General features: G+C 29.0%; 1 protein-coding gene across 2 annotated transcripts in view; it reads right to left on the bottom strand.

The window, feature by feature from the left end:
* Positions 1–19,969, bottom strand: part of LOC117174194 (transcription elongation factor SPT6) — a 26,579-nt gene continuing 6,610 nt past the window's right edge. For both annotated transcript variants that reach the window (XM_033363052.1, XM_033363051.1), the window contains 5 exons: positions 15,069–16,780; positions 11,619–12,135; positions 8,591–8,828; positions 6,827–7,208; positions 1–1,714 (listed from right to left, as the gene is read on the bottom strand). In XM_033363052.1, coding sequence (XP_033218943.1) covers positions 1,111–1,714; positions 6,827–7,208; positions 8,591–8,828; positions 11,619–12,135; positions 15,069–16,780 — 3,453 coding nt within the window. In that variant the 3' untranslated portion in view covers positions 1–1,110. The remainder of the gene's footprint in view (positions 1,715–6,826; positions 7,209–8,590; positions 8,829–11,618; positions 12,136–15,068; positions 16,781–19,969) is intronic.

Genomic DNA, 19,969 nt, shown 5'->3' on the forward strand with positions numbered 1-19,969 from the left:
AATATCACCGTATAGCCATTGTAAAAAATATATGAGAAGAATGTATTTCAAATACATAAAAAACACAAATTGTGCCCAACATTATATTCCTTTTGCGAGCAAATAAATAAAAAGACGTTCAGTTATGAGACTGAAATTTAACAAGATTCCCAGGCGCAAAAACCTGGTATTGTGAATTAAAAATTACGTGATAAAAAAGAGATCGAGAAGGATAATTTTCCAATGAAATATCCAAGAAATGTGACGGGTTGGACTTCAAAGAGCTAGTCCAAACCAATATAAAATACAAATTTAAAATTCGTATAACGTAATAAATTGAAGAAAATCTGAATTTGTCCTATTGTGCGAAGAAGATACATATAATTATATATACAATCGTTTATATCTCCATTGGCTTTAGCTAAGCTGGGCATTGCTTAAATTACTGTTGCGGTGATTTGTAATTTCAATAATTTAATCTCCACTCTGGCAATTAAACTTCCGTGTTGTTACATGCACCATAAAATCATTTTACAGCAGTTTTGCACCAAGAATTATCGATTTTCGTCGACACTTAAAATAGTGAGAATTGCTATATTTAATGAGCAAGAGAAAGGAAAATCAAATATTGAATGATAATGAGACGCTACCAAATTTTCTGAAACTTGCAGTTTTGCTTCCGACAGTTCTTAAATAATAACGACTAGAAATAATCAGCAAAAAGTCTGAAAAGGCTAAAAACAGTTTCCCAATTCCAAAGGAAACGCTGCTGCCACAAAGTTTGGGATATTTGAAAATTTCTCTTCCTCTTGCTTTGTACATTCCATTCTCCAATAGCACACGTATGTTGAAACATTCTCATCTACATGTTTGATTACACAACTTGTAGACTACAAAATAAGAATCCTAATGAGCTTCTAGGAGAATTATAATGTTCTGGAGAATACGTTTTCTTATTTCGAACCATAGAATATATTAAAGTCTCCAAATAATAAGGTGCTATTTTGGAACTGTCTCGAGAATTCCCGTCGATTGGACAAGTCGATATTAAAAACTTGACTTGATCTCGTAAATACTCTTGGGAATCTTGAAAAGCTACGACAAAAAACCGTTGGAGAGAACGCCTTATGGTTAGCTTTCGTCGTAAAGCGGTGTTCCGTCTCCACTTGGCGACATACTCCTTGGACTAGAACTTGTCAAGGGAGTAGTGCTCCGGGGCGATTTGTACGGCAGAGTCCGGAGCTTCTCACGAGAGGAGCCAATCGTGAAAGGATTGTCGTCCTCGGGTTCCTCGGCTCGTTGTCTATCCCTAGAGGAACCAATTGTAAAGGGATTGTCGTCAAAGGGCGTAGGACTTTTTTCCCTCGGGGGACCAGCGTTAAACTTGCCACTTCTCCCGCGTGGACTTTGGCTGTACTTGGGCGATTTGCCGCGATTCAAGGGATATGAAGGAGACCTTCCTCGAGACATGCCCATCGCATATAAGGGCGACTTTCCTCGCGATTGACCCGGCGAATAAAATGGCGATTTTCCTCGAGGAGTCGTTGGATATGTTGGTGTCTTTTCTCGAGAAGAACCGATGGTAAACGGATTGTCATCAAAGGATTGCTTCGGCGTGTTGTCCCGAGAAGATCCTATTGTGAAAGGATTGTCCTCCGGGTTAAAGTGGCGGCTCTCGTCACTGTCGTATCGACGTGGTGTTTTCCTGACATCGTCGAATCTTGGAGTATTGCCACTGTAACAATTAATTTGATTATTTTCATTTCTTCTACCCGGTGAACTTGCAGAAACAGGGTGGCCACCCACCTGACAGAATCGCGATAAAGCCGGGAGAGAAATATTACAGCGGAAAATTTCCTCTATTTTATAATTCGCACGTTTTTCAAGTTTTGAATGTTTCCAAGTTTTTTCGAATAATTTTACGTTACAGATTTTCAATATTTCTCACAATATTTAAAATTCTACAAATTTGAATGATAAAAATTACAGCGATTTTTCTTTACAGAAATCACATTTTTCAGTGAACCAAATCTATCCAGTCGTTTTGAATGTTACTTGATACTACATGATGTGATGCTCATTAATAATATATTTAGCGTTTTAAAAATTTCTATCATTTTAATTCTAAAATATAGATTTTAATGCTTGATTCTAAAACGGCTTAATCTTTGAGGCCTTGAAACGAAAGTTTGATAATGAATAAATTTTTATATTAGTTCCGAGAGGTTTCGAATTTTAAATTGAATAATATTGTAATTTCGAATTCAAATATTCAAAATGTCAGGACAATTCCGCTATTAAATATTTCTTAATTTCATACAAAAAGACTGCATAGTCAATTTTTAATTTAATCATTTTAGATGTAAATATGAAGCACTTTAGAATTGAAAATCTTAAAATTGTAAAACTTCAAAATTAGGAATCAAATATATCATTTCAAATTGAAAATTATTTGATTGGAAAATTTCAAGAATTAATAATAATTCTAAAGGAAGATTTGAAGTTAAAAAATTTGCAATTGTGTTTAAAATAAATTAAAAAAAAAAAGATAAAAACTTCAATGTTTTTAATTTTGCAACTAAAATTGAATTGGCTGAATGTTGGAAAGTATAATTAGAAATTTAAAAAATGTTATTTTTTAAGCTATTAAATTTGTTTTTTAGTTTTAAATGAAGTTCGCATTCGTGTAAGTTTTAATTTTGCGGAGTAGACATTTATTATTTTTAAACTTTCCCATTTAAAACTACTATTTATTTTGAAAGCTTTTGGAGAATTCAAAAACTTCTAATTTTTGATTATTTAATTTTGAACGCTTCTAATTATAAATAATACAATTTCAATTCCTTTGAATTTTGAATTATCCAATTTCCAAAATTAGAATCTTAAAGTATTCAATTTTTAACTTTGGGATATTGTACTAATTTCGAAAATTATATTTATATTTTTTAATTTGAGACGCTTTAATTCAGAATTCTTAATTATTCGTTACTGTCTCAAAAATGTTCAAAACATAATATTTTAAAATTGGATTATTATTGGATTTTTAATTTGTTTATATGATTCAAAGTCAATAAATTTCTTGCTTATCGATTTCCGCGATTGACCATAGATGTGACAAACGTGTATGTTTCGCAAAGAGAGTATATTTTTCTTTAAATGGGGAGGAATCACAAATATTTACGGAAGGAACCGGGAGAAAGTCGGGAGACAAAAATTTTTAAATGAAGAGATCACTTTAGTCACTTTTCTTTCAATGAATTAACGCATGGGTGAACCACTACAGAATTCAGGTCTATATCTATTTCTGAATTTCCTTAAATTCTTTTTAAATCTTTTGGAGTATTTTAGAATATTGTAACAAAAATTAATAGATTTCTATTATTTGAAGGGATCTCAAAGGATTTTAAAGATTTTAGTGTGTTTTTGTTTTTTAATTCCAAGGAGTTTTCAAGAACTTGAACAAGTTTTAAAGGATTTCAAAGGATTAGAAATATTTTATGGTATTTTCAAAGTTTACACGGAATTTTTAATAAAATTCAATAATTTGAAGGCATTCCAAAGAATTAAAGAATTTAAAAAAGTAGGATACTTTAAAAGACTTCAAAGAATTTTCAACTGATGCCATTATTTTAAGGAATTTCAAAGACAGCACGGTATTTAAATTTCCAAGTAACTTTTAATAGCTTCATAGAATTTCAAAAGATTTGAAAGAGTTTAAAATAACTCATGATTTTTTCAATAGCTTTCAATAATTTGAAGTGATTCTAAGAATTTTTAACAGATTTAAATATTTCAAGGAATTTCAAAGATAGCACGGTATTTTAAAAAATTCCAAGTAATTTTTAATAGCTTTAAACAATTTCAAAATATTTGAAAGATTTTAGGGTATTTTTAAAAATTCCAACTAATTTTTAATAGCTTCAAAAATTTTAATGATTTGAAATATTTTAGGGTATTTTAAAAGATTCCAAGGAACTTCTAATGAAATTCAATAATTTGAATGTATTCAAAAGATTTAAAGAAATAAAAAATTTTTGGGATATTTTAAAATACTTCAAAGAATTTTCAACTGATATATTTCAATGAATTTCAAACATAGCACAGTATTTAAAAAATTTCAAGTAATTTTTAAAAGCTTTAAACAAAAATGCCAAGCAATTTTGAATAACTTTAAACAATATTAAGGGACTTCAATAGTTTGAAGTAGTTCTAAAGGATTTAAAATTTTTTTAGGGTATTGTTAAAAATTCAAAGTAATTAAATATTCAAAAGATTTAAAAAGTTATATGATATGCAATATTTTTGGGGTTTTTAAATATTCCAAGAAATTTGTTATAAAATTAAATAATTTGAAGGTATTCCAAAGATTTAAAGAATTTTAAAGATGACATGGTATTTAAAAAAATGTCAAGTAATTTAGCTTTTAACAATTTCAAGGGATTTCAACGAATTTTAAGATATTTTAAAGTTTTTTTTATAATTACAAGGGATTTCAAAATATTCGAAATCATTTTAAATATCTTCGGATATTTTAAATAGTTTTCAATAATTTGAAGTGATTCCAAAGTATTTAAAAGAGATTTTGGGGTATTTTTAAAAATTCCTTGAAAGTTTCAATTGAATTCAGGAATTTAATAGGATTTCACAGAATATTAAATATTTAGGGTACTTTACTTTGAAAGATTTTAAGGTATTTTTAAAAGATTACAAAAATTTGAAGAGATTTCGAAGGATTTCAATGATATCATTGCATTTTAAAACCTCTCAAAGTATTTTAATACATTTTCCAGAATTTCAGGAAATTTCATGTAATTACACGAGTTTTTATAATACTTTAATGGATTTCAAAGAATTTTTGCACAAGAATTAAAGAATTTCATAGGATTTTCACATATTTTGAGGTATTACTAAATGTTTTTAATAATTTAAAAGACTTTAGGATATTCTTAAATTTTTTTTTTTAATTTCAAAAGCATTCAACATATTTTAAAGGAATTGAAATATTGTAGGGTATTTTTAATAGGTTTCAATAAATTGAATTGATTCCAAAAAGTTTAAAAGATATTTTTGGGGTATTTTTTTAAATTCCTAGGAATTTTCAAGAGCTTAAAGAAATTTTGAGGAATTTCAAAAAATGTTGAAGAGTTCAATACTTAAAAATACTTCAAGGCATTTTCAAGAGACCTTCCAGGATTTCAGTGAATACCTTTTACAGAAGTTCATTCTAAACATAGTTTAACACAACAGAGCGAAAAATGTCAAAATAACTGTATTTTGAAACAAATACTTGAATTTTCCACTAAAAAATATCAAAAATAATACCAAAAAGTTACATTTCTAACTAAAATGATGAATATTTAACTGAAATACTTGAATTTTTAACCACAATGATAAATTTTCAAACAAGAATCTTCAAAGGAATCTTCAAACAAACCAAAAAAAATTTTTAACAAGAGTTCAACTTTTAAACATGTAATTTTATTTCCAACCTTAAAAATGAATTTTCAACTAAAATGATAAATATGTAACTAAAATACTTCAATTTTTATCATCAATAAAATAGATTGAAGAAAAAACTAACTTAAAAAAATAGTTACAATTCAAAGTGATTAAATTTCAAATAAAATTGTAAATCTTTGACTAGAATAGTTGAATTTCAAACCAGAAAGATCAATTTTCAACTAAGATGATAAATGTCCAAATCAAATAATTTAAATTTTGACCAAAACGATGAATTTTCAACCAAGAATATGAATTTCCACAAAAAATTTTCAACTCAAAAATAATTTTGAATAATTGAAAAGATAAAATAAGAAGCTAAAATAATTTTTCACTAAAGAGTTTAACTTTTAACCAAAAAATTTTATTTCCTGTCTAAATGATGAATTTTCAACTAAAATGATAAACATTCAGCTTGAATACATGAATTTTCAACCGACAAGAATTTTTAGCAACTTTCAAAGAAAAAGATAATTTACTATAAAAAAACAATTTTTGTAACAAAATACGTTTATTTTCAACAATATAGTTTAATTTTCTATTAAAAAAGACTAATTTTCATTCAAATTGTTGAATTTGTAAACTAAAAATGAAGCAGTTGAATTTTTAGTTGAACAAATTAATTTTCAACCAAACTGATGCATTTGCAACTAAAATGATGAATCTTCAACTGGAATAGTTGCATGTTATGCCAAAAAGATGATTTTTTCAACCATAAGGATTAATTTTGCTATAAAAAAGACGAATTTTCCTAAAAGCACATAAATTTTGCAAGAAATAGTTGAATTTTTAAGTAAAAAATGTCCATTTTCAGCCAAATAGTTGAAATTTCATTTGAAAAAAAGATACATTTTTTATTTAAGATCGAACAGAAATATATTTTTTATGAAAAAAATTGTTATGCTAAAAAAACGTGAAATAGATTTACAATTAAAAAACAGTCTTGCAAACTACCTTATTTTTTGGCTCATTAGAGACCAAAATAACAATTGAAAAAAGAGGGAGAAAATAAATTTTTCAACCAGAGATGAATTTTCAATTAAAATGATTAATCTGCAAGAAAAAAATTAATTTTTAATAAATAATTTCAACTTTTAACTAAGTTATTGAATGTTTAAATAAGTGAATGAATTCGCAATCTAAGAAACACACTTATATGCTCTACAACTGTAGATAAAGTAGAAATCACTTTTCCAAATTGACCAAAATTATTTAAATAATAAAAACTTGAATTTCATTGCGGCCAGAAGTAAGTTTCCGGTTTTTAAATTAAATTCTCGGTAATTTTGCGGTCAATAAAATGCCCGGCCAAGTCGCCACCCTGCCTTGTCATTATTTGAGTACTTACGATGGTTTATTTGGACCAGTTTGTCGAGCCCAGGCCATTGCAGCTCTTTTCCAGTCCATGTTATTTCCGGTGGAAGTATTCATGGGAGGTGTGGGTCTGTGAGAAAGATTAGGACTGCTGTGATGAACAGGTGGAATTACTACAGGCGCGGGATGCAAGAATGGAGTTTGGGGAGTTCGATAAGGCGTCATCGCCTGGAAGGGAGTTTGTCCCGAGGGAGTGTAAGGCGTATTTGGATAGGTGTGAACTCCACTGTAACTAGCTGCAGCTCCTGGAGTATGGGGCTGATAATGTAACTTCTGACTTGCCACTTGTGAGAGCGAATTCAGAATATGATGAGGCATAGTTTGAGCAACTCTCTGAATGGCTTCTTGGTTCATTCCTATAATAAAAAAGGATAAAGAATAGATATTGAATATTGAGTATTTGAATGTTTTGTTTCGTTTTTCAAGAAACCCTTAATTTTCTCTTTAAAGTTATATAACTTTTGACCCGATTGAGATATTTAAGATTTCATTCCAGAAAAATTAGGGGAGGTTTTTCTGAAAATACTGCACGTCCATTTTCTTAAAAAACCAACACTTCTATTTTTCGTCAATTTTTTGTTGAATTGTTACTTACTTTTCAGAGAAAATTGAAAAATTGAATATTTCTTCTAGAAAACTGCAGTTTTAGCAGAGCAGCCAATTCTTTTAACTGTACAAATCTGTTATTAAATACATTATAAATTCTTTTACCTGAAATAGTCAGTACAAGCACATGTTATCTGCCCGCGGAGCGGCAGTAAAATAGCACTTTATTGTACTGCGACGAGCGGCACGTAAAGTGACAGCAAGAAGGAAGAATTAAGTGAGAAGTAAAAGAGTGGAAAAAGGAGTGAGAAGAATTCATTTTATAACTACATTTAACTACGAAGCAGATTTTAGACTTCTAACGTCACCCCACGCGCATAATAAAGTATAGTATGGACCACGGCAGTAAAGTTGTTTTATACTGCCTAGGTACATAATCTACTATTTCTGTGCACGGTTTCGAAATCAGGTCTCACTTGCTATTCGGCATTTAAAATTATTCTTCGAGATTTACCCATTATTGCAAATCTAAATTTCCAGACATTACACTATCACAATTTCTATGAAAAAGGGAAAAACCTCACCTTTCCTGTCTTTTTAAAATATTTTTTTTTTAATTTTGGTTTATACAAAAAAGATATGCTATACGTTTTTTGCGGGCTAACCCAAATTTTGCGGTCAAGAGATTTTTTTTTATAAATATGAAATTTTTTTCGGGTTGTAAGCAAGAAAAATTCGATTTTATGGAAAAATTCTCCTGGACACAAAAGTTGTTTAGCCCGCATAAAATTAACAGCCTATTTTCCTAATGTTAGTAGACATTCAACAAAAAATTGACAAAAAATATTAGTGACTTTTTTGATAAAATCGAATTTTAGTATTTTTAGATTTCGAAAGAAGGCGATTAAGTCTACCGGAATGTGGAAAGAAATCCTAAGTATTTCAATTAGGTAAAAATTTATATAACTTTAAAGAAAAAATTGGAGGTTTTTTGAAAAACGAAGCAAAAATTTCAAATAAGGATAAATTTGTGAAATTTTATTTTTTACAAATCGCAAAATTACGTATGGCCTTATTTCCTCTAAAAACCAACATGTTGTGTCCTCAAGAAATTCTGCGACTTCAAGTGTAGAACCTGCCCGATCTGAAATGGATTCGGTCAAGAGAATTAATTTTAATTTTTGAAATTTACCGCTAACGCCTCCTGGGGTTTGATATGGAGTCCTCGTCGACATCATTCCTCTGGGGGTACTCGGAGTCGCCTGGCCTGGAAGCGGATCTCTGAAATGTTCCTTGAACCACCGAACCAGATCTACTACTCGTCCAAACATTTGTCCCCTGAATCGGAAACCATCTGGCGAAACTGTGACATACTCGTGACGACATTGAACTCGAGGCAAATAAGATAGAAGAAATTTCCCTGGAATATTCTGAAACCAAAAGAACTGATTAAATATAGGGGGTTTCCGAAAAAATAAAAACACATTAGACAAAAATTCGAAAAGATGTTTAATTTTTTTTAAATGTATTTCTATATTTAGACAGGTTTTTATTCCTTATTATCATCAATTTTGTTTTTATCTATTCTTTTTAGTACAGAACCCGGAGTTGTTGCATTTATCATTTCAAGTAAGCTATAAAGATATAGTTTGAAAGAGTCAAACATTTCAAGTTGGAAAACCTAATTTTCCAGTTTTTGTTTCCTTAAACTTACACTTTCTTCTAATTTACTTTTATTAGTTGAAAACTTTTGGATGTTGAAAACATTTTTCAATGTTAACTAAAAAAATATTAGTGTAAAAAAACAAAAATTTTTTTAATTATTACTAATTTAAATTCAGTTTGCTAACATTTAAATCCAAGCTAAAAATGATCAACTCTAAATTAATTACAGTTTAAGTCAGGCTCCCAATATCTTTTTTGGTTAACGATTTGGATAGATTCCGCTGTTTTTTTATTTAAATTACAATACTTTCTTATGGAAACTATACTACTTGGTTAAAAAATTATATTTAACGTTTGTTTTTTTTCAACTGACTTAGCGTCAATATTTAAATATTGATCATAAAATAGAATTAATTGTATAAATCTGATGAACACTAGAAGCTACAAATATTAAAAATTGAATAATTACATTTTTGTTATAAACTGAACACTTCTTAAATTAAAAGTTTAATTATTTTCATTTTAAATAGTTTAAAAATCCTTGAAAAGCTTTAAAAGCTTGAAAAATCTGCATTTTCTTTTTAATTGTTTTAGATTTTAAATTATTTTTGAAATTTTTTCAAGACTTCTAAACGTTTTTTAAAATGATTCGAACTCTTCTTAATTTTTTTGCTTAAATCTAGCAACATTAAAAATATTTCCTTACAATCTTTAAGATCCGTTTATGACAATTTTGGAACCCTTTTTAAATCTTTTTAAATATTCTCTAAATCTACAAAAATCTATATTTTGTTTCAAATTAGGCTGTGGGTTATTAGCATCCAAATTCGGCACTAATAGCCGGATTTTCTCTGTATTTGTATACACTTCGTTTAAATTATTTGAACTCATTTGAAACTTTAAATTAATTGGGAATATTTTCAGACCTTTTAAATATCTCTACAACTTACTCGATTTTTTTAAAGAAATTATAGGAGTTCAATATTTATTATAAATCAAAATTCAACCTTGTTACTTGTAAATTTAATATTTTTAAATAGAAAAATTAAAATTGTAACGATCAAAGTTTAGTTTTGAAGATTAGATTTATAATTACTGATTTTATATGCAACATGAAACATTTCTAAATATTAAGCCATTCTTATTTTCCTTAATCACAAAATTTCAAATATTAGACTAAACAATATTTTTAATTTAATAAAAGCCCTTAATTATAAATATATTATTTTGAAGTTATTTTACAATCTGGAAATTCTAAAATGATTAAATAATTTAAATGCAAAATTTACGCTCAAAAGGTAAAATCCAAAATAGAGAATTTGTAAGTGAAAGATTTTCGAATTACGCATTGTAAACTGAATGACATTATAATTGAAAAAGATAAAAATGAAACTGATTATTTTTAAAACAAACAAATCATAAATTCACGGGCATTTCCCGATTTTCTCGGTTCCCTGGTCACCCTGGATTTACATTTTTTTGTAGAGAAATCAAAAAATTTGGTAGTAATTTTTTTTCTTTTTTGACTAAAAAATACGTTTTGGTGGGAAAATGTTTTTTTTCGAAGAATTCAACTGTCTTTGGTTTCAAATAAAAATATTTTTTGATTGAAATATCAGATTTTACATTTTTTATTGAAAATTCATCTCTTTAGTTGGAAATTCGTATTTTTGGGTTGAAAATTCAACTGACTGAAAATGAACTTTTTTGATGAAAATTCATTTTTTAGAGTTTGAGCTATTTTTAGTACCTTCGATGAAAATAATACTATACGTTCTCTTAGCTGTGAAAAAAAACCTTAAATAATTTGTTGAAAAATTCAAAAAACTTAACTTTTCTTATATTTTTTTAACTTCTTAGATTTTTAAACTGAATTTCTAGAAAAAAACGACATTTTATTATCTTTATTTTTTTATAGATAGCCAACAATGTCATGGAAAGTAGATTTTTTCAGAAATTTATTTGATTTATTATTTATTTAAAACGGCATCTTACAGCGAATAATTTTTAAAAAATACACCTTAATAGCATTAAAGTCCCCAAAGCTATGAAATTTTTAAAGGAAAGGACCAAAATGTTCAAGTTTGAATATGTCAAGGTTTTTGAATTTTTCAAAAATCATTTTAGGGTTTTTCTTTCAACCTCTAAGAGAACGCATACTTGAATTTTCATAAAAATCACTATAAATAGCTGAAATTCTTCAATTGATTTGACATGGAATTGCTCAAATGCAATATATTTCTAATTAAAATATTAGGATTTTGAAGCGTTTAAATTTGTATTGAATACTAGTGCCTCCATTAATTTTATTTAAAAGAATTTATTTTCCTATCTCCTCATTTCCCCTGTTTGTAGAATATCTTGGTCTGTTATCTGTTATCTCTATAAAGATGATTTTGATTTAAATCCACAAAATTAATTAATCAGTTGGACACACATTTAAGTTGGAAAAGGGGGATTAGGTAAAAAAGGGTACAGACTATGATCCCTAATATAGATGTGTATTGCATATCTAAAATTGAAAATAAAAATACATTCTGGAAATGTTTGCTGACCTTTGCAGCTGACAGAATGTAGGGAATTCCACCGGGGTTTGCCTTTTTCTGTTCCTTGAGCAATTCCTCGGCCTTTTCTTTAACTCCTAGAACATTTGGCTTGTAGTATTTAAAGTCTAATAACTCGGAAGCATACGAAGCCATCGGATTAATGTGCCTGGCTATGATTTCGTCTAGGTCTTCAAATTCCTCGTTGCCGATCCACAATCGCTGACCGAGCGAAAAGGCGTTTTCTTTTCCTTCTTCCCTGACGTCGATATGCTGGTGAACATCTTCAGTGACCTTCCATGTTACTGTGAGGTGATCAGCGCCCTTGCTACTTGGTCTGACTATCGCATCTCCTTGTTTCATATTTTTCAAGAGTTTTTCTGCATCCGAGAAGCCAATGTTGTGAAAGGATGGATGAACAATGACACGCTTCACGTACGTTTGACGTTGCTTCACTTTTTTTGAATCCTCTTCAGCTTGGCGATCCTTTTCCTCTGACTCGTTGTCGTAGAAAGGATCCTTTTGGGGTCTGCATGAATAAATGTCATCAGTATAATTTTTACAACTGCAGGCCTCAGAGTCCCTATGGGACAAAATATAGGGACCAAAGGGTACTGTTTGTTCATGTTCAGAGGGTACGTGTTTGTGCTCAAAGGCTTACAAATGCAGGATAAATTTACAAGACTTCAAAAACATTCAAGATAAATTCAAGAGAAATTTGACGAATTGACGAATTGCCAGAGAATTCAAGGTAAGGTTAAACGAATTTAGGATTAATTAAATAAACACTTTCAAAAATAAAAAATAAAATACACTGAATAAAGTAGAATTGAGTAAATTTAGAGGAATTTAAGCGAATCAAAAAAATGCAAGAGAATTCCGAAGAGTTTGAAATAATTCAGGATGAATTTCAAAAATAAGTTCTAATCTTTGAAACCCTACTAATTTGTAGCCAAACAATTTAAATAAATTGGAAATAATTTATAAAATGCCATTGATTTCAGTAAAATTTAAGTTAATTTAGAAGGTATTCAAGAGAAATGAGAATAAATCGATGAAATTCATAAAAAATTCAGCTAAATTTAAAAATCAATTAAGTGAATTGAAAACAATTAAAAAGAATTCAACAGGATGTGATCAAATGTCTAAGGATTTAATGTGAGTTTTAGCGGTTTCAAGATAAATTAAACAAAAACTTTTTAAAAATCCACTTAATTGAATAGAATTGAGTGAATTTAGAACAATTCAAAAGAATTCAAGATAAATTAATATGAAACCCCACACTTTTTGTTAATAAACTCTTTAAAATCCATTAAAATATTATAATCCCTTAAACTTAATGAAACGTTAGAAAATCTCTTGAAAGTCCCTTGAAAATGCCTTGGAATCTTTTAAAATATGCTAAAATATTTCAAAGTCTTTAAAGTTTCTTCAAACTAGTTAAATAAATGAAGAAAAGATCTGGGAATCTTTTAAAATTTCTTAAAATATTTCAAATCCTTTGATATCTTTTGAAATCCCTCAAAACTTTGTAAAGCTCCGGAAAATGCCAGGAAATCTTTACTATACCCTTAAATATTTAAAATAGTTTAATAATTTTTTTTAATTGATCCTCAGGATCAATTAAATACAACCTTTTCAAAATTTAAAAAAATCCATTAAATCACATAGAATTGAATAAATTTAGAAGAATTCAACTGAATAATTTTTTTAAAAACGAATTCCGAAGAATTAAAAGAATTCAGGCGAAATTAATAAGAATTCTGAGTGAATTACAAGAACATTGCAATCTTTTAAAATTTTAGAAACCTTATGAAACACCTCACTTCTCTCGAATAAATTTTTATCAAAATAGTCTACATTAACACGTATACAGTCGTGCCAAATTTGACTGCAATTTAAAAACTTGCTCTAAAGAAGACTATTTCTATAATCTACTTCTAGAAGCTTTTAGAGTGATCCATAAATCCCGTGAAATTCTATGAAATCTGGGATTATTTTCTGAAATTCTGGAAAATTTATTAAAATCATTTAACTACTCGGGACTCTCATAAAATCTTGTGAACTCTTCTGAAATATATTAAAACCTTATAGATCCTGTAAATTGATTCAATTTCTTGCGAAATTCAAAAGATGTCTTTATCCTAAAACGTTTCAAACGCATTGAATTCTCTTCATACTAATGAAATTAATAAGACAGATTCCTTTTAAAATCATGCAATAAGGTTTGCATGAGGTTGTCAGAATATTTTGGCTTTTTTTTTAAAGTTGGAAAATAGATTTTCTCGAAAAGGGCACCTTTAAAGTTTTTGGTAAACAACCTTTTCTATTGAAAAAAAAACATTTATCGAAATAAATCGAAATTGTTCATTTTTTTTTAAAACTACCAATGAAAAGAGTAAATATCTACAACAACAAAAATTGTTTAGAAATGGATTTCATTTTAAAAAGCCTGTTTCACTTTTTTAGTATATGGCACCTCATCAATTTATACTTATAAAATAAAAAAATAAACATTACTACAAATTTAAAAGTTAATTATCCGGATCGAGATAATAATCATTGAGAAAAGAAGTATATAAATAAATGTGGTTCCGTATATTGAAAAAGTGAAAGAGGTTTTTAAAAAAATGAAATTCATTTGTAAAGATTGTAAAGAATGATTTTTGAAAAATTCAAAAAACTTGACATATTCAAACTTGAACATTTTGGTAGTTTTTGAAAAAATTAATAATTTTGATTTTTTTCAGAATTTTTTTTTTCATTAGGAAGAAATTGTTTACCAAAAGCCAAACTTTGAGAATATGTAGCCCATATTATTGACAATCCACAAACAAATAAAATAAAAAAATGTTAAAGGTGGCCTTTTCGAGAAAATCGATATTCAAAATTTTTTGTAAAGCCACCGCCATTTTCTCAATGTTCAAGATTTTGATATTTTTCTTGGATCATTCGATAGAGCTAAGAATTCCTCATCATATGAAAGAAAGACCAAACAAATATGTAATCATTGCATGATTTGAAATGAAATCAGTCAAAAAATCCCTTGGAATTTTTTTAAATTCCCTGAAATATTGCAAATTAAAAAAGCTCTTGAAAATGCCTTAGAAGTTTTAAAAATACCCTAAAATCTTGAAAATCCCTTCAAATGATTGAAAAGTATTAAAAATGTTTCGGAATCTTTAGAAATACTGAAATATTTTAATAGAATTCAAGATAATTCAGAAATAGGTATATAGACCTGAATTGAACAGTGATTAACCCATGAGTTGATTTATTGAAAGAAAAGTGACATTACAAAAAGTTACATTATGGGCTGGATATAGGGTACCATAGGGACCAAATCTGGAAAATAGGATACTTTAGGGGCCTCATCTGAATATAGGGTACAATAGGAGATATAGGGACCGGTTTGTGAGGTGTACAACTGTAATAATATTCAAAATTCATCAAGTGACTCACCTCCATTCATTCTTCTTATCGGCCAGATCGCTGCTCTTACTCGTACACTCTACTGCAAATTTCTCCACTTCAATCTTGGTTATCCGACAATGGATAATCTGTCCAATTCCAACTCGTTCCTCCGGATTCGCGACATGCTTGTCCGACAAATTCTTGATGTGAATATAACCGGAGACTCCATTGTCCAACCTCAATCTAATCCCTGTCGCTTTTCCTGGACACGAGCCAGCATCAAAATGATTCCAGACTTCCGAGAGTTCCGGAAAGTCATTCTTTAAACAAAAAGGACACTGCCAGAGTCCAGATTCATCATTCCTCACCGGATTAGCCTGATCCAGTTGATCCCCTTGAGGTTTCCTGTGACTTATACCAATAACAGTTGCCAAAACCAGCTTCCCTTCGTAGAAAGTCTCTAGAGTCTCTTTGGTCAACATGTCAAAAAGCCTCTCGGGATTCGGTGTTTGATAAGGCGCCCGGAGGTCTTTGTACCTGCTATTCAATTCCGCCCTGATGTCATATAGTGTCACCCGTTTGTTTCCAAATCCTTGTCTCTCCAGCTCCTCTGCAAAAGCATCAAGGTCCAGATCTTTGAGCTTTTCTGGCGATTCTAAAATTTCCTCTAAAGCACCAGCAGGATTTGCATCTTCATCATCGTATTCAAGAGCATCGACTGCCATTTTTCTAGCCCATTCGTAAGTCTCGGGATGAACCCTCGAGCCATCCAAAACCTCGACATACGCCTCTGTGCTGTCTCCAAGACTATTGGTGTCAATCTTGATAAATCCGGCACAATTGATAAAGACCTTTGGCCCCATGTGACAGGCAGTAACAAGTTGAGTTCTGTTTTCCAATCTCTGGTTTGTCTGTTTTAATATTTTAATCAAGGCCTGACCTTTCCTCGCCCCCAGACCGCAGACAAATTGAACCAAGTTTCCAGAATAAGCCTGCTGGACTGCTTTGTTGACGTCAACGCCAACCTCGTTTACTCGATTCACAAATTCGAGGTAAATGTTTTCCAAGAGTTCCTCTTGTGGAAGTTGGTCCTGAAGAGGATGAAACTTGAGGCAGAGAATTTCCTCGTCTGCGGTACAAAGTTGGGAAAACTCGACAAGAGGATCCTGCATTCTTCTTGCGAGGGAAATTGCTTGACGCAGCAATTCTGGATAGTCTCGAAATTCAGAGATTCCTTTGTTGCTGTTGGAGTAAATTTTTGAAAGATCGTTTTCGCAGATTTCTACTTGGATCGAGGGGAATTGTTCCTCGTCGACGAGGTTCGTGACAATCTCTTTAATGTCTGCCTGAATCATGGTCGCATCGCGAGATTCACCGCCAATGACAATTAGGTGAGGTTTTTTCGTGGCAATGAAATTTCGGATGGCCAAGAGGTCTGCTTCTTTCATTATTTTCTCATCCTTGCGGAAGCTGTTTTTACGTTTTAAAAGATGCGGAAGTCGCAGATGGTCGGTGCACTCGCCATCTGGGGAAACGATGCAAGTGAAGGCGGATTGGGAGTAATCGGGGACGTAGGAGAGACCCATGATTCTGAGACCTTTTGTTGTATCCCATTCGTCGTCCTCTTCTTCGGGAAATTCACAGGTAAATGGAGCTACTTTTATCCAATTGTACATTTTTCGACAGCAGGCACGCATCACGCATTCCTTTGCCTCGGCGATAAGGTTTGTTTTCAGTTCTTTCTTTAAATCTGGTATTACCTGGAAAATTGTATTTTGTTTTTAAATTTAAACTAGATTTCAAAGACTTCGCAAACGCTTGTAAATTAGATGTCAAGAGTAGTGAAAAAAACGATAAAACAAAAATAAATTAAAAATGTACAAAGTTAATCATTTAATGTAAGTTAAAGATCTACAGCGAACAATTACTATAGGAATAAAAAAAGAGAGTACTTCAATTACGTAACAGCTCGCAAAAAATGTCTCCTGAAGATTATCTTTTTAGTTCTAAATTTTATTATTTTGTTGAAAATTCTACAACTTACTTAAAAAGACATCCTTTTCGGTGGCAAATTCAACTGATTTGTTAAAAATTCAACTCTTTTTATAAAACATTAACCTTTTATTTATAATTCATATCGTGTTGCTGATAAATTAACTGAAATCTTTTTAAATGAAAACTTCTGAAAACTTGTCTTTTTCATTTCAATGTTCATCTTTTTTAGTAGCAATATTGCATCTTTCTTGGACAAAAATCCAAGTGTTTTGTTGAAAATTCAACTATTTCCTAGAAAATTTATTTTTGGTTTAAAATTTGTATTTTTGTGTTGAAAAGTCAACTGAAATCTGTTTGGATGAAAATTCAACCCTTTTTTGAAAATTTGTCTTCTTGATTTAAAAAGTCACCTGTTTTAGTAGAATTTTCATTTTTCTTTGGAAAAAGTGCACTGTTTGGTTAAAAATTTAACAATCTTGTTAAAAAGTCGTAACTTTTGGTTACAAATTCAACTATTTAGCAGAAAATTAACTTATTGGTTACAATGCTTATTTTGGCGAACTGAAATCTTCTATGTATGGAAATTTAAAACTTTTTTTTTTAATTCATCTGTTTTAGAAGATATTTCATCCTTCATTAATAAAAATGCTACTGTTCGGATGAAAATTCTACTCATTTTAGAAAGTTTGTCTTTTTGGTTTTAAAATTAACCTGCTTTAGCAGGAATCACATCTTTCTTGGATAAAAAGGCAACTGTTTGGTTAGAAATGAAACTTTTTCGTTAAGAAGTTATACTTTTTGGTTGAAAATTCTACTGTTTTGTTGAAAATGTAACTATTTCGTGGAAAATTTCATTTGGTTTAAAATTTATATTTCGGTGTTGAAAAATTAACTGAAATCTTTTATGGATGAAAGTTCTACTTTAAAAAAATTTGTTGTTTTTATTCAAAATTCCTTTGTTTTAGTACAAATTTAATATTTCTTGGATAAAAATGCAACTATTTGGTAGAGAATTAAACAATTTTTTTTTTAAATTCATCCTTTTTGGTTGAAAAAAATTACTCTTTTGGAACTTCAAATTCAATTTTTTTCGTAGAAACTTATTGTTTGTTAAAAAATTTATATTTTGACCTAAAAAGGCAACTGGAATAATTCTTAGATGAAAAGTTAACTATTTTTTTAAAAATAAAAATATATCTGATTTAAAAGAAATGTCTGCAACTATTCGGTAGAAAACTCAACAATTTTATTAAAAAGTCATACTTTTTGGTTAAAAATTCGTCTTTTTAGATTAAAAATTTACCTATTTTTAGGAAAATGTATCTTTTTTATTAAAAAATTCATCTGCTTTAGTAGACATTTTTTTATAAAAATGCAACTTTTTGGTTAAAAATGATTCTTCTTTGCTTGAGTATTCAACCAATTTTGTTTGAAAGATTTGGTTGGATCACTTTATTAGGAAATGTTTTTGTTGAAAATTTATATTTTTAGTTGAAAATTCATCTCTTTGGTTGAAAGTTTAACTATTTTGCTGGAAATGAATCTTTTTCAATTGGAAATTCAACTACTTGGGTAAAAGTTAAACTAATCTGTTAAAAATTAATTTTTTTATTGAAAGCTTATGCCTTTGCTTAAAAATTGAACTGTTTACTGAAAAAGCCCTTTTTTTGGTTTAAAATTAATTTTTTAACTGAAAATATAACTTTTTCAACTTTTTTAAAACTGATATTTTTAAGTTGAAAATTCTCCTTTCTTGGTAAAAAAAATCAATTTCTTGGTTTGAAATTTCATTTTTGTTGGGCAAACATGCATCAGTTTCGATTGAAATCAATTTTTTGCTAAAGTCATATTTTTCGTTTAAAAATTTAATTTTTGCTGAAAAAATTCATCTTTTGGGTTGAAGGCTCAACAATTTAGATAAAATTTTATTTATTTCTCGAGCGAAAAGCCTTTATTTGTTGAAAATTCGTATTTTTTGTTTTAAAATCCATTTTTTTGGAATGAATTTAATCTTTTTTGATTAAAATATGAACTATGATACTTTTTTGTTGAGAATTTATCGTTTTAAGTTGAAAATTCCACTGTAACCTTAAAAGTTTAATTATTTTGGTGGAAATTCAAGTATTTAAAAAAAAAAAACATATTTCATAATAGAAGATATTTTTTGTTTGAAATAAATTAATCAATTTGAAAATCTTTGATTCGTATCTGAAATACTGTTTCATTCCGTTTATAAAATATTCTATGTTAAAAGTATTACAAGAATAAAATGATGGTATTTGAATATTAATGATCAAGGAAAATGAAAAATTAAGGAAAAATCAGGGAATTTTGAAAATGAAGACGTCGGATACTAGGGTCCACAGGAGCCTTAATTGTTCATTTTTCGAAAAAAAATAATTTGTAATAAAATTACAATAAATTCATATTTAGATATCGCGCAATCAAAATTATTGTTTTTAAATCTAGAATTATGTTTTATTCACATAAAATGGATGACATGGTATTTTGTACGCGGAAAAGTATTATTTTAATATACAGCAGTTATTTTGTTTTGTATTTAGTTACTTTTCACTCATAAAATTGCCATAATTACCATATTACCCACGAGGTTGATAAACACTGAAATATTTCTTAGTTACATTGGTAACTGAGAATAGTTAAATGTCAAATTTTACATCATGCATGTTAATAAATTAAAATTCTAATTTTTAAACAATATTTAACTTTAAAAGAAACAATTTAGGCCACTTTTCAATTTAATTTGATATTATCTGTTTAAATTTTTATTTTCAACATATTATTTTTATCATAAAAGGAACCATTTAGGCTATTGTTCGATTCTGTTTTCAACCATTTTTTTTACTATAAAAAATGGACCACCCTATCAGACACCCTGTCTAATTCTATTAGCAATAACTAGCAAAATATTTCTGGGAACTAAGAATTACGTA

Source organism: Belonocnema kinseyi, chromosome 6 (genome assembly GCF_010883055.1).
Source record: "Belonocnema kinseyi isolate 2016_QV_RU_SX_M_011 chromosome 6, B_treatae_v1, whole genome shotgun sequence".
NCBI lineage: Eukaryota > Metazoa > Arthropoda > Insecta > Hymenoptera > Cynipidae > Belonocnema > Belonocnema kinseyi.